Genomic DNA, 16081 nt, shown 5'->3' on the forward strand with positions numbered 1-16081 from the left:
AACAGAGCGAGACAAAGCTCATCCCTTAGAGCCTTTTTGTTGGTTTTATTTGCGGGTTTATTTCTTGAGGGGTGGAGGGGTGGGCTTGTTTGTTGTTCTGCATTTTGCAGGTAGTGGAAGGTTAAACTTTTATCCTGAGAAACATCAGTATCGCTCTTGATGAATGTAGTGGAGCAATCCCTGGAGCATCCAGGAGGAGTGATGGTAGCAGAGTTGGAGGCAAATGGAAAGGGAAGTGTCACTTGTTTGGCATCTCCCTTGCACTTATGGAGCAAAGTGAAGGAAAGGTGTTTTCTTTTGGGAGACCCAACTAAAACCCAGGCCTGCCGCACCCCAGTTGAACAAAGTTAGTGTGCAGATCTACTGGCACCCTCTGTGCGGTTGGCTGCTGATGAAGTACAGATCTGTTGCATTACCTTTTCCAAATACCTCTGTGAGTGAAGGCTGCTGTAAAAGGAAAAATCTCAGCCTTCCCTACAGCACTGGAAATTTCATGGTCCCATATATTAGCTGTAGTTGGAGGGGAGGAGAAAACTTCATGCTGTTTTCCAATCTATATATATATATACACACATATTTCTATATATGTAAATGTGCATGCACAAGCTTAACATGTACTTAAATATTTATGTATGTACCATATCATGCAAGAAAGAATTATTAGGAAGGGTAATAAAATGCTATTTGTTGTCTACTATTGAGATTTGGTTTGGCTCCTGGATTCAGGTGCACAGGAAGAGGCCTTTCACGTTTCCAAATATTTTATTTTTTTCTGTTTTTACAGGAGTTAAAATTTATCATTTTATATCATCAATGTCCTTGGCATTGTACGTAACTAACCCTTGTCCCAGAGCATTAATTCATTTATATCTCACGTAGTACTTGGCATGTCCCACAAAGTCTCTGTGCAGAAGCCCAGAAAGAGGAAATGTGGAGGGGAGGTTTCTTAGATTCCTCCTCTTCATTTCTCTCCTGTGCATGTGGTAGCATAACAGGGCTGAGTGTGAGGTAATCAATTTGCCTTCTTACATTAGGGAGAATTCAGTTTTGTGAGCCTGGTCACAAAGATAATTTTTTGCTGGGGTTTGTATTAGAATGACGGCCAACTGAGGCATCTGCGTACCTCAGGGCATGTGGGATAACAGAGAAGGAAAGAGATAAGATTGCTGAACTAGTACTGGTCTTACAGAGGGAGTGAGAAGATGTGCCAGGATGGCAAACAGGACCCAAGCTTGGCAGTGTAGTGAAATGAAAAGATAGTAGTGTGTTGTGAAGAGGACTTGCATCTGAATTACCAGAAGTCGAGCTTTTAAATAGTTGGTTCAAGAGCTGCCAAAAGCGTGATAAAGTTCTGTCTCTTGTTTTAGAGTGGAGTTTGTCACTGCATTTTTGACTTGAAGAAATCATTTTGTTTCTAGTTTTCACATGAAGAAAGCATGTCCCTGTGCTTTGCCTAAGTCACACAGAGAACAAGCAATAAAAAACCTGATTTTCAAGACATGTCACAGGCAGCACAGTATGTTCCTGTTCTGCTCGTAGAAATTGTTTTCCCAGGCTTGCTCAACTGATACGAAACTTTAATGTCTTCCCGGAAAGATCTTTTAATTTCATATTTTGACAATACTGAAACACAAAAGTCAAATTTGCTGTGTTCACCAAAGAAATATAGTGGATCGGTAACTTGGAAACAGAGGTGCCAAATGACCTTTAGAAAAAGATCTAAATAATTGAGTGGGATTTTTGCATCAAAATGATTGAAAATACTTCAAATTTTTAAAAGGATGAAACTGAGATCTAGCAGTTTTATTACAGAAAGTAAGGCGTTCTTAATATGTGAGTCAGAGCATTGCTGTTTGCATTCTGTGCAGTTTTGGGAAGGTTACTGATGCTCGCTGAGTTGATTTTCCTACCTGCAGAGCGGGCACAATATATGTTACCCTGCACTACTAAGACAGATTTTTATGAAGGTTAATTTTTTTTTTAAAAAAAAAAAAAAGCTTTATAAGACGCTTGTGAAAATGCTCTGGTGTTTTTTCCTTAAATAATTATACTAATAAAAATATCACACAAAACATAAGGGTTGCCATTTTTCCCTTTCCCCTGTGTCTAAAACCTGAGCTGCCCTGTTCCTCTGGGAATGCCTGAGGCTGCTCGTTATTGGATAGTGTTTTTGCTGTAAAAAGATTCTTTTTCTGCCCAAATTTGTTTATCTTTAGTAGAAAGGCAAAATCTAACTAGCCATCATTTGTGGTTTTCAGTTTATGATTTCCCCTTCCAGAATCCTATCAGTATGGGTACAGTGTGACTGTGCCATATGTTTCAGAATGATTCTGGTATTTACATGGGAGCTGAAACCAGCCGATGTAAATGCTACACCTTATACATATATGTCACAAAATCCTGTAGCAGAAACCAAACCAAGAATCACCAGGAGATGTCCTCAACCTTGCAAAGTTGTGTATCTGTTGGCTCAGGCTAGAAAATTTAACATCATCAAACACAGGCAGAGGCATGCGTGCAGCGTTATTTTTGTGTGTGTGTGTGTTATGGGCAAAGTCCTTAGGAACTCAGTCTGATTTTATGTGAGGAATACTCCTACAAGAGTAATGGCAGTAGAAACTGAGTGTATAAAATCATGACTGTAGATAGCAAGGCTGGGCAGGTGCTACCTATTAAACTGCTGTTTGAATCAAAACCATTGTATTTCGTGAAAGGAGTGAGGGACAGCATCTCCCCTATGCTCCCACCCTCCCAGTTTGGAAGCTATAAAACAAGCTTTGATTCCAAGTGCTTTTCTAACTTTGTCCTTCTCAAAAGCGGAATTACAGCTCGTGATGCTTTTACAGGTTGATAAAAACTTAAATGCAGAAAAAAATGACTAGGCAGCTAAGCCTAGTGCCCCTGAGCAGTCCCTAATATTTATTTTCTAGCTGACTCTTATTTGAAATTAGTTCAAAATGCTGAGCACTGTTGCAGGAAGGGACTACAGAGAAATGACGAAGTAACCTGAAGTCGTGGTGAGGATTACATGTGCAGAAAAATTGGATAAACAGGAATGCCTGAAGAGGACACAAGTAAGAAGGCACATAGCATTCACCAGTAATACCAGAGAGAAATGCAGGTTTATGCCAGAGAAAGAAATTGGTTTAGAACTTGATTGCTGGAATGCTTTCTGTCCTGGTAGTAGACAGTGTTACCTCACCGTTACTTAATAAGCCTGCTAAACTGGTAAATAAATAAAGCTTAAATAATATACAAATGAAAGGAGCTGCAAGTGTGCAGGGAGTACACAGGGTATCTGCTATTACAGTAAATAAAGTTCCTTGTCTAGGGAATGTAACCCCGGCTCTGCTTCCTGAAGCTCCAGAGCAGTTCCCCCACTGGCAGAATAACCCATAACTATTTACATGGTGGTTTTATGGTGTCTGTCTCAAGCATCTGACATCAAATACCATAATACCAGCTAGCTGATGGGCAGACGGTAACTGCCAAGGAACATACCACATTGGAAATTCTGCCTGAGGTAGAACAGACCCTGGTGCCTTCATCTGTTACGTGGCATGGTCTGCTGGTACCCACATAGGGTGTTTTTTAAGGAATATGTGAATGTCATCAGATTGTAAAGTAAAAATTTGAGAGAGATTTATTTCTGTGGCTGAAAAATCTTCCAACTGTTAGAGTACATGAATAAGGATCGGGGAAGACAGATGTTGGATTGTGGGCAGGGTGGGAAATTTTGGAAGGATTGGCTGAATAGTGGTCATTGTTCAGCATTATTAATTCATTATTTGCTTGAATTTAGGGAGATTTAATGAGTAACCATTGTAACTATGTTCTTAAGTGCTTAAGTGAGAGGAGTCATAGTAGGGTAGGAAAAATAATATGGTAAAGCAATTAAACTAATTTGGATTATGGCATCTGGACTACAAAAAGGCAAGGGTTTGGAGGGCTCTTAGATGTTTTGTTAACAGAAGATTAAAAAATGACTAGTTCCTGGCATCATACCATTAAATCTTCAAAATTAATTTTTCCAGGCAATAAAAATACTCACTTTCTACAGAGAATTGTCTAGAAGAACTTTTTCATGCTCCAGGATCTCTCTTGATCCATGTAAGTGCCTGTCATGGCATACCGTTCACTGTCCATGTATTCCAAGACAAAGCTGTGGAATAGCATCAGAATACAATTTTGCTGTCTTGGGGATCTTTTTGTCAGGTGCAAAAGTAGAAGGTCAGCTCCTGTAAAAATGTTCACAGCTTCAAGGTTTTATTTTTCAGTGGTAGCTTCTCTAAGTCCAAAACCCTACAGATTCAGAAAAATGAACTAACTAACAGGACTTGGGCTTTTCCACTTCTCTTTTTCTCGTCATGTTAATTGCTGCAGGATCTCAATCTCTTTCTTACTACCATTTTATGAAAACTGCCTGCTGTTTTGTCTTCTTCATTTCCATGTTTTCAATACCCTGGGCAAGACTCATAGAATCATTAAGGTAGGAAAAGACCTCTAAGGTCATTAAGTCCGACCATCAGCCCAACACCTCCATGCCTACTAAGCCACGTCCCACAGTGCCATGTCTACGTGCTTTTTAAACACCTCCAGAGATGGAGACTCCACCACACCTTCCTGGGCAGCCTTTTCCAATGTTTCACCAATCTTTCAGTAGATAAATATTTCCTAATATCCAATCTAAACCTCCCCCGGTGCAACTTGAAGCCATTTCCTCTCATTCTATCACATGCTACTTAGGAGAAGAGACCAGCACCCACCTCACTAAAACTTTCTTTCGGGTAGTTGTAGAGAGCAATAAGCTGCCTCTTCTCCAAGCTAAACATCTCCAGTACCCTCAGTCACTTATAAGACTTGTGCTCCAGACCTTTCTCCAGCTTTGTTGTCCTCTTCTGCACACACTCCAGCAGCTCAATATCCTTCTTGTACTGAGGGGCCCAAAACTGAACACAGTATTTGAGGTGCAACCTCACCAGTGCCAAGTACTCACACCACCTGCTCTTGGTCCTTAGAGCTGGATGAGAACTTGAGTGCCTTAGTGCATGACAGTAAATCTCAGGGGTGTGCTCCAGCAGCTGCCAAGCCATCGAAGGAGCCGAAACATGCCCACACTTTGAACCCGAGAGTTTCTTATACACTCAAGCTCAAGTGCTTACAGAGAGGCAGAAGTATCGGAGTCAAAATGGTTGAGTATTTGACTTAAACTCCACTCAAATCTCCTTTTGAAATAGCAATATATATAAGCACTGGGGCTAGTTTCTTCCAATTAATGAACTTGTTCTGACCACCTCATCACTCACAGCTTTCTGGGTTGTCCTGCTGATTGTTCTGAGAATTTCAGCTGTGAGTGCCCAAGCTCATCAGCCAAAGCTGGTGTGTGATATCTGACACTGGCTTCCCATCCTCTGGCAATTCTGTTCTTATTGGTCCTTTCTCTATGCTTTGAACTCCTGGATCTTCCATTTTTTACTGTGGTTCTTAGGGACTCAGTGGTCACTCTTCATGTCTGGGGTGTTACCAAACAAAAGTATAGAATTGCATCTGTCTATCCACAGATCATGCGGGTGTTTAACAGAAAAGTGATATTATTCTTACCCTAAATATTAGATTTGTGTAAAATGGTTTTGATTGATCTTAATGAAAAATCATATATTTCACATTTTTCTTTACAATGGCATTTTTAAAGTGCATGTGAGTGAATATCTTCAGAGTAATGCTACTTTGCCTGGTTTTTTTTTCCTTCTTATGCTATATGCATATATTTATAGAAAATAATGAAGGTCATCTTAGGTTGAACTTGAAAGAGCGATTTTCCTTTAGTGTTGTAATAACTTGAGAGGAATGTGGTCAGTCCTGTCTCTTTCACTAGCTTTATAGGGGCTGGGTGAGCAGGACTCATTCAGGAGAGAGGTTGTAAGCAACACCTGGGAACTCCAGCCGAGTGACGCGCGCTGACATCCTTCCATCAGTTGACTTTCATTTCTTACCCAAAATGATACTGTTTTAATGGATGAACAAACTATTTCTGGTATTTCTCTTTCACCAACCATGCCTCACTGCATTGGGTTCCTCATTTTTCTTCTGCCAAGGAAAAGAAGAGCAGGGATTTGTGTACCAAAGACCCCATTGCAGGGGAAGGATCTCAGGGCAGGGAGAGACTTAGAATTGCAGATGCTTTTAAATAAGGAATCAAAGCTTGGAAATGCCTCCTTGTTTTTCTCTGGAAGACTCTATGGTCAATGAAACCAACTGGGGTAGTATCTGGAGTCTAAACAAAAAGAGAGTTTTAAAGTGCGTTGGGTATGGACAGGACAAGTTCTTCACTTGAAGATGTTGTGATGTAACCAGGCGGTTAGGATAGACCTGTCAAGTCAAATGGGGAGACTGTTATATTTGTCCAGTGGTCCGCACCAACTGTTTGTGGCAAGGCTATGTAAGACAGTTTGGTGGTTAATCTGTACACGTTTTGTAGCACTTTGTCATCAGCAATAGCGTGCAAACCACCATCTGCTGTGTAGCTTGTGGCCATCCAGCTCACAGCAGCTGCCTGTGCTGTGGCAGCCTATGGGCAATGAAAGCTATTTGGCACTTTGTGCTAGACTGAGGGCTGCAAAATTATCTAGGCTGAGTTGCTGTTTGTGCAGCTATGGACTGTGTTCACCTCAGAGCCTGGATTGCTGGGTTCTCCTTGCAGCAACTGTTTCCCACCCTCATCCGACATCAAAACTGCAGCACAGGACAGATGGTGCACAGAAGGTACCAGCCCAAGGAGCTCAAATGTTGCTGACAACCCTGCTGACATGCCTGTACAGCATCCAATTTCCTTACAGAGGCACTCATAGCCATTTCAGCTGGACTTCTCAGGGCTGTTTGAACTTTGTGATGATATTTGTACTTGGGAATTTTCCTGTGAAACCAAGGGCTCTCAGCAAAGCATTTATTGACTTTTGAAGAAACGCACAGAGGGAGGTGCTGCATACGACAAAGCAAGTGTTGCGTCACTGGTTCATGTAATTGAAATAGTTTCTTGCAAGCTGCTCATGATTCATAAGAGATAATAAATAACTGAGGAATGATTGTGCCTGACAAAGGAAACAGTTCTTGCAGACGTACTCTTCTGTTGTCCTGGTTGTGATTAGCTGGTTTCAGGAGGGAAGGTAAAAAATCACTTTTGACACACCAAAAGAAGATGCAGGTGGACTTCACACAGTTTTTCTTCCTCAGTTTTGATGCATGGTTGACTGTGGGATCAAGGTAACTGCCAAAAGCATTGAACTTGTAGACAGTGAGAGCTAGTGGGAGAAATCACAAGTACAGCCTACAAACAAGGTAGAAATGGGATTTTGTAACAGTTTGCTTTACAAAAGCACACAATCCAAATTTATTGTATTAATCTACTCCTTTGACATGATACAATACAAAATGTGGGGCATGCATCATGCTTACCTTGAAATAAAAAGCAGCAGGTGGGATTTTCCAAAAATCTACACTTAGCCCAAGTCTGCTCTCATTGAAGTAAACGACTGTTTATCAATATCATTGTGCAAGTCCATGACTGAGTACATCTAAAGATTGTACACCTCTCCTGCTAACATCTTGCACGGAAAAATAATTTTACTGAAAGTAAGTACAATAAATAAAGAGAACATTTTGATATTTTATGTTTAATTTATAAATCACAGTTCATTTTTACTGGCTTGCTAAGAAGGGTCCCACAGTGTTGTTTACACAAATGATCTGAAACTTTCAAAACTTTGTGAAAATAATGGGAAGTCTGCAACAACCTGTGATAAAGTGCTGAAATATCGGATAATCCAACCATTTTGGGAGAAGGTGTAGCCTGACAAGACAAGGGTAGCAAATGCTTATAGTAATCATAAGAATAATTACACAGTCCTTTGTCCTGATGTTAATCCCCACATCACCCCTGCAAGGTAGGATCTATATTGTTGCCTTAATCCTGTTGATTTTCTTAGTCTTGTGAATGCCACAGGGATGATAACTCTCAAGGCCCTTTCCTTATATTCAGCAGATTTGGCACCTCGCAATTGTGTAATTTGGCCTGAAGCAACCCCTCAGGAGCGGCTGTTCATGGGAAGTGTGCAGAGGAGGTTGTGGGGATTAAGAGCAACAAGGGAAAAGTCACCATCTGTTTTTTCCCCCCTCCCCTCTTTCTTTTGTCTCTCCCAGGAGAAAAACCCTACAAATGTACCTGGGAAGGCTGCACCTGGAAGTTTGCTCGCTCCGACGAACTGACGAGGCATTACCGCAAGCACACAGGAGTGAAGCCATTCAAGTGTGCAGACTGTGACCGCAGCTTTTCCCGCTCAGATCACTTGGCGCTCCATCGCCGCAGGCACATGCTGGTTTGAGAAACATTACCTGTTCCAGCTGAGTTTAAGAGCTGGGTCTCTTAACTACCCGGAGTGAATTCAGCAGGGCTGAATCCCTCTACAGTGTTAACAGGCAGGGCTTTCCCTAATGTCTGTAAGAAAAAATAATAACAGAAATTAAAAATAAAGCAGGAAAAGAAGTGCCACTCTTCTCCTCACCATCCGAAGTTAGCCCCATCTGCCCCTCAGCATGGCTACCCCCTGAAAATCATTTGGGAAATAGCAGCTGAAATGCTACAGGAATGGGCATTATTTTACATGCTGTGTCCTTTGACAAAAAAAATATTTATAGCTTGTATGTTTTCTCAGCTGTCGGACATTTTGTTCCTGAAAAATCACTGCTGATTGGAGGATTAGATACGACAAACCGATGATGATGATGAGAGCAAGACCGCTAGGCCTTTAGTATCCCATCTTTTCCTCTTATTTTGAAGACCATCTGGCCAGTGTCAGCATTACACCCAAGCTGTGCTACAGACAAGCTGCATGTGAGTAGGCAAGAAGATTCCGCTGGAGAGGTCCCACTATCGGAGCTGGAGGGTTGCTGGAGCAGACTTTCGCAATAACAGTGGTGGCATTTTAATACTGTACCACAATTTGTCATTATGCCCTAAAGGACACCAGCCATTTTCATTTATCTTGTTTTTTCTCCTTTATTTTCTTTTTGTTGTTGCTGTTTTTGAAGTCTGTAAAATAAACAAGGGGCAGCAGCATTTCTGCTGAAAGTACAATATTAAGTATCTGCATTTTACCATGGACTTATTTAGAACTGTTTTCTGATTTGTATAGAAAGACACCACCTAAAAACTACTACCCCATTCTCAATATGAAGTTTTCTTTTCTGCAGGTATCCTCTTGCCCTCGACCATTATTTGAACACAAGGAAATAGTCTGATCTTGTACTTGCTGGTACCAAGGTTAGTGGTGTAGCCATTCTTGAAATGGAATTGAATGTAACAACAAAACAGAAGAAACAGCTACATCTCTTGCAGAGAAAAAGCAATAATGAGTAAAATGGCTCTCGAGACGATAATTCACTCCACACCAACAGATGAGGGGGTATGCAGAAATAGCACGTAAGATCATTTAAGTTAATCTTTCTGATGGTTTCACTGACCTGCTAGGTACAACAGCTAAGTACTTTTCCTTCCTTCAACATAAAACTTGTTTCTGGAAAGGAAGAAAGATAAAGGAAGGAGCTGATTGTTGAGGAGTCAGTGGGTGAACTGTACGTAGGAAGGAGAAATGGTTCTGCAGTGGTGCTCTGCAAAACATTAGGTTTCTCCCAGGGAGTTAGGGAATAACAAGATTTTGCCAGCTGTCTAGTATGATATAAATGGTCCATTATATGGGTACCAGTGGCTGCCTCTGCTGGGATTTTAAATCCAAGCCTTTTCAGATTAAATAAAAGGAAGCTCTTGATCGTTCCCATACAGCCCTATAATTGTGAACCAATTTGTATTAATTGAATTATGCAGGAAAGAGAGAAACTCTTAGTCATCAGTTGTTCATGCAAATGGAATAGTGTTTTTCTGTTTTCTTTCTTCACAAGGATCTGCCTATTCAGCTAAATTTGATAAAGAGGAGACTTGGCAAGATTTTTTAAGTGTTGAGATTTTTATAGCTTAGAGATGAAAGATATATACATAAAGGTCTTTTGCAATCATTTAATTATGAATATTTGGTTCCAGGAATTGCACTGATTAAACTTGTGATGCCACTTGTTCATTTTTAGATGTTTGACCAGTCTGAATTAATTTCTGATTCCTGAAGTAATCATAGTAATTTTGGTGGGATTCTGAAATCAAGGTAATCTTTTAGAAAAAACAGCACAGAGTATCCATACAAATGCTGAAAAGAACTGCTGTTAATTGAGGAATAATATGACTGGGATAGTACTTTATAACAGCATTCACAGGCCCCTGAGTCTGACTGTTCTTTAAATACATTCTTAATGTTCCCCGATACCAGATAGATCATCAGCTCTCTGGAAGAAGAACTTCAGTAGTTAGAGCTCTGGCTTTCCTCTGCCAAGTGGTCAGCAGAGAAACTCAAGGGAAATTATTCACAGACGTTGTGGGAAAACCTCCTCTATCAATTCCAATTGACCACATTGGTAATCAACTTCCATCAAATTTGGCAATGTTTTAGTATCTGGCTCCAAATCAAGAATGAAGCAGAGGCACTAAGCACCCGGCTGTGATGAATCAGGGCTCCTGGACAGGCCATGAGGCATTGTGGGGCAGCTGGACTGGGTCTTCACCAGCAGCGTTACTGCTGTTGTTTTTCAGAAAAATGGTTGTCAGTGTTGTGTGTGAGATGGTTCATAGATTACGTCTGAGGGCTGGGTTTTTTGTACTCCAATTTCATCCCCTAAAATGGATATGTCATTCTCAGCATCTAAGGAAAGAAATCAGAGCAGATAGAAGTCAATTGATAAAAGTATTTTCCTACCCAAGAACATTTTACAGACTAATTATTTGAATAGCAGTAATTCAGTGGAAGAACCAATGGCATACAGAATTCCTTTCAGAATCTGTGAATAGAAAATTAAGTTTATTTGACCAGAAACGTAAGGTCATTCTGTTAGTGTCCAAGAGGAGCAGTGAGAGAGTGTCTCTAATGTTATACACAAAGGCACAGTATAACCAGGAGAAACCTGTGTCCTCTTTACCCTTCCCTGTAGTTGATGGACAGAGGAAAACTCCTCCAAGAGCAATTGAGAGGCCTTATATTTCAGCATTCAGCTCTGCCCTGTCGCAGGGGAAAGGATATTTATCACAGAGCATGGGGAAGCTCTTCTACTGAGGCCAAGGTTGGTCTGTGTGAATCTTGTCTTTCATCTGGTTGCCCATTACTTTATGCGTAGGAAACACTGAAACAGAAAGAAGATCTGATTTTACTCAAGGAGCCCCAGAGTGAGACAGGGTTAAAGCAGCGCTCACAGCAAGGGATGCAGGCACAAAGCATGTCAGTGGTAACAGAATGAAACCAAAAGGTAAAGGAGTGTATGCTAAATTCCATTTCACAGGCAGGAAATATATCCTTAACCTTTCTAGCACACCTAAGGGCTTTTCGTACTGCTGTTACGTCTGGACAGCTTACACAACCAGCAGTATTCCACCGCTGGGTTTCAAGTACCCAGTATGGTTCTTGGCAAGTTTCTCATTCGTATCAGTACCCACAGGCTTTGACCCCAGATACTTTTGTGAGGCTGTTTTCTGCTTTGTTTTCCTCTTCAGAATCATTGTAAGAGAAGTTACTTTTTGGGAGAAGGGTGTTTGGATGTGGAGCTGACATCCCCCAGATTCTCAGGGTTTCCTTCCATCAGTGGCTGCAGTTCAGGCCCACTGAACTTCTGTGCTTGTGCAGAGACTGAAGACAATTGCTCCAGGGTAGCGTCCTCAAAAATCCTGGTATCCCACTGTAGGTTCATGCTATTGTGTAACCATGGTGAAGACTTACATCATATGTAGCATGCAGAAGTATCAGATCTTGACACAACACAGCAGGTCCATTTTAATTGAGCATTTGGGAGAGCCAAATATTTGGTGTCCCATTCCTCCAGGCAGACAGAGATTTATGCTTTGAAGTATGAGTAAAAGTAGGGTAATATCCACCTTGCCCACAACAGCTTACAAGGGAAACTGTGGCACAAGGTGTCAGATTTCAGATGTTTTCAAAAGGATTCAATGGATTTGTCAGGAAATCTTAGTAGCCAGTACTATAGGAAAATGTAATGAGCGAGTAGCTTTGATACAGAACTTTTTAAATTTAAAATTGTCATTATTTTTCAAGCACCTGTTTTATTCAGCACTGTAAAATTGACTCATTGCAACAGCAGTTTATACTTGGGTATGAAGATGCAGTATTCCTTATTCTTTATCATGCTTACACAATTAATTAAATAGTTTTAGACTGACTTGTATATATGATTATTTGCTGGAGTAATGTATAACAAAATTAACATTGTTTAAAATGGTATCAGTGATGTTGATGTTTGGGGTAAATTCACAGTGCAGAGCATGGACAAATAGCTGGACAACTTTTCTCCCCTTAATAATGGGAATAACAGTGATCATGAGTCTCGTTTTCCATTAGCCACATTGAAAATGTATTCTAGCTGCCATTTATAAATATATCTTCTGATAATAAATGCTGTTTAATGGAAAAAACCTCTTTCTTCTTTATTGAAGGTGGGTACCTCAAAGTTGGAGTAAGTTTAACCATTAGTGTCCCACTTATTTTTTAGTTTGAACTTTGGTTTGGAAAGGTCAGTGTGTGAAACTGCATCTTCCGCAGCAGATAAGTCTGAAGATCATTCAATAAATCCACCCTACTCCCGCATGTTTGTCCATATGCCCATGATTATAAACTCCATATGCCTCCACCCATCTGCAGGTGGTAAAGAAGTTTATTTTTAAAAAAATAATCAGAGAACAAAGAGTTGGAAATAAACACTTTAAAAGAAATTACCTTCTTAAGAAAGCAGCTCATAGAATTGTACTATGCCTTTGCCTGTGAGGGTGGTGAAGTGCTAGAACAGGTTGCCCAGAGAAGTTGTGGTTGCCCATCCCTAGAGGTGTTGAAGGCCAGGTTGGATGAGGCTATGAGCTACCTGGTCTTCCGAAGGGTGTCCTGCCCGTGGAAGAGGGGTTGGAACTGGACGATCACCCTTCCAACCCAAATCATTCTATGATTCTATATTTTATAACTGGAGAAGTCCACAAAGAAAATTAAAGATTGTTATATTTTCACAGTTGTGTTAGACCATAACAATTGCTGTGTGTTGTATGCTTATGAAGTCAGTCTCATTGGTACCTTAAAAATGCTTAAATTCTGATCAGTTTCCATGGGAAATAAGGTTTTCGTACACAAATGTAACTATAAGGATACTGCATCTTTAGAAATCAAAATACCTTGAAAGTATTTTACTATACTTGTAACAGTTTAAATAGTCTGCAATATATGTGAGAGCAGAAAAGTATTTTCAAACTCGCAATTTTACATGGGGGTAAATAGGTTAAATGAAGTGCATTTTTTTAAAATCCTTTTGTTTCATTAGGAAGACTGGTAATGCCTTGCAAACCTTAAACACAAAGTATAAGAAGTAAATTATTCTGTTTTGTCTGTGTTTTCTCTGTAAAATGGAGTGGCCACTTCTTTGCTGTTTCACAGCTGGTGTGCGATATAGCAAAGTCGTACTGAGTCCTTCAATGTCAAGTGAGTCAACACTCAATGTCTTTGACCGAATAAAGGAAAAAACACTTAGTCAAAATGGAAACCATATGAAAGATTTGGAGGGGGGGGGGGAGTGTGGTTTTTTGTTTCCTTCTGGCATTTTATAGTGAACTGCAGACGCAGTAATGGCAAACTCTCATTTGATTTTATTCCTTCTTGTATTTCCCTGACTACAATGCATCTGGAATAAAGGTTGCAGAGCTGAAACCGGCAGCTGCTCTTCACGCATTCTGGGTCTTCTAGGTGCAGTAGCATGTCAACAAAATCAATTGTAGCAGGACAGTTGTGACATTTAAAATGCACGTAGACTTCAGCAAGGTAGCCTAAAATCTATTTTAAAAGGTGAAACAGAAACTGAAAGTGCCTGTTGTTAGAACTGATGGGATGTTCCTATACTTTTACACAGCAATAACTTACGGGATTCTGTTAACAATAAGGTGAAAATGAAGTTTTACGCTGAGAACAATAATGCAGCACAGAAACAAACACAAAGTGCCATTTGTATTGTCACGTGTTGAGATATTGTGTTAGAGGTTTTAGTTGTTTTCTCAGATGACATTTGTCTTCTATTTGTAAGAAGAAAATGACTCTTTAGTTTACAAATCACTCATATCCATATCAGTTCTCGGTAGATGTGAATAGAAGTCACTGTCAAGCAGTGTTTTAGGCTATTTCTTCCTAATTTATGTCTGATGTGTCCATGTATCCAGGGTATTCTCTACTAAAATAATCCAAAAACCAGCAATAAGCCCAATGGAGCTTTCTTGTGGTATATAGTAGAATGAGGATTCTCTTGAAAAATCCTCTGCATCAAACTCTGGAAACACAGAGTTTACCTTGTGTCTCCTTTCTGTTTGTCACGTAATGCTTGTAGTATTTAGTATCATCTGAGAATTTATTGACTTGAGGTGTGGGCAAAATATATCACTTACTTTTCTTTCTTTTGAGGACAAATGAAAAGTTGGGGACTATCTGTCTAGAGACTATTTGAATAGCAAATAAGAAGTTGATATTCCTAAAATGGAGAAAGGAGATTTTTATATTGAGTGCCCTAAACATTTTGCATCAATAGATTAATTAATCTGACAAGAAAATTGCCAGCTGTGACTCTTCTATTCTTTTCTTCCAATTATTTTTTTGTTTAACCTGGTATATTTCTGTAAAGAAAGAATATATTAACTGCTGCTAATGGATTCTTGTAGTAGCAGTGTAATGCCATCCCTCTTGCTTCTGTTTCTATAAATGAATTTAGTGGAGATCAAAATTGAACTGGTTGTCCTAACACCATTGTCAAGCAAAATTGCTTTGCATTGTCTAAATTTGTACCTGTCATTTCCCCAGGCAGATTTTTGCATTTGAAAAATTCCACATTTTGCCTAAACTTTTGGTTTTTTAGGTGGATCGCTGCTGGAGAGGGAGGGTTCGGTTTATTTGCTGAGGCAGGATTGGTTGTGCACGAAGATGCTCATACTCATGCATAGAAAAAAAGTGCACGTGCAAAAAAAAACCAAACACCATCACATGTAAAAACTAGACAACTCTGCACGCCATTTCATCATGTTAAAAGACCACTAGTTTGGTAACAATATCTTATTGTTATCCACTGGTGGAAAGAATCCCATCAGAATGTGCATATACTTATTCTGTCACCTTGAACTTACTCTCCAAATGTTAAGCCCATATAAGAACTCAGTTCATGCTGGGGATTTTAGGAGGGCACCAAGGAATGTGTCATCAGAAGGACAAGGGAAACACTGATTTCTTACCTTGTACTTGAGCCGTTGTTGGAGAGGTTCCAAACCAGAGGTTTCGTTCTTTGTTCTGGAGCAGCAACACTACAAGGAGGCACCCTTAGAAACCCGCAGTGTTGGGAGGTTTGGCTGACTCTAGTCCTGTGTGTTCTTGTGTAGGAAAGGATACCTGGTCTTCACCATCCCAAAATGAGCCAGACTTTTTTTCCTTCATTCTGAAAAACAAATACAGAGTTGGAGGTTTTTTTCAGTTTTATTGATTTGCCAGGATGCATCTATAGCAGCTTTTACTTACTGACTTTATATTGTGAAATAAACTGAGCTGCCCTTTCAATAATTCAGCACACAGTTGTGCAGTTGTCCAGACAAGCAGAACTGTGAATGCGAAGTTTAGCTATTATGAAAATAGGAATGAAAAAAATTATTTGAGCTCCTTTTGTCCATATCCGTGACACAAAACATTTTCCCCAGATTGATCTCAAAAGTTTCAGTGAGCCAAGATGCTCTGAATTATAAGAGGTGAATGGTGACTCCCCATGCTGTGACCTCTGCATTCAGAAAAAAAAATAGCCCAGTGTCTGGTAGGGAACCACGGGTGATGGTTTTGGTGGATTGTCAAAAGCATGAAAACATGAACTACAGAAATAGGTTCAGATGCTGCTTTTCTCCTAGATGTAGAGAGCTTCTTTG

At 40.1% G+C, this 16081-nt stretch overlaps 1 protein-coding gene across 5 annotated transcripts in view; it reads left to right on the plus strand.

Moving 5' to 3' along the window:
• KLF12 (KLF transcription factor 12) overlaps positions 1 to 13847 on the plus strand; it is a 251064-nt gene extending 237217 nt beyond the window's left edge. For all 5 annotated transcript variants that reach the window (XM_069880335.1, XM_069880370.1, XM_069880353.1 and 2 more), the window contains one exon: positions 8197 to 13847. In XM_069880335.1, coding sequence (XP_069736436.1) covers positions 8197 to 8378 — 182 coding nt within the window. In that variant the 3' untranslated portion in view covers positions 8379 to 13847. The remainder of the gene's footprint in view (positions 1 to 8196) is intronic.
• The last annotated feature ends 2234 nt before the right edge of the window (positions 13848 to 16081 follow it).

The sequence above is a fragment of the Phaenicophaeus curvirostris genome, chromosome 1 (genome assembly GCF_032191515.1).
Source record: "Phaenicophaeus curvirostris isolate KB17595 chromosome 1, BPBGC_Pcur_1.0, whole genome shotgun sequence".
NCBI classification, from domain to species: domain Eukaryota; kingdom Metazoa; phylum Chordata; class Aves; order Cuculiformes; family Cuculidae; genus Phaenicophaeus; species Phaenicophaeus curvirostris.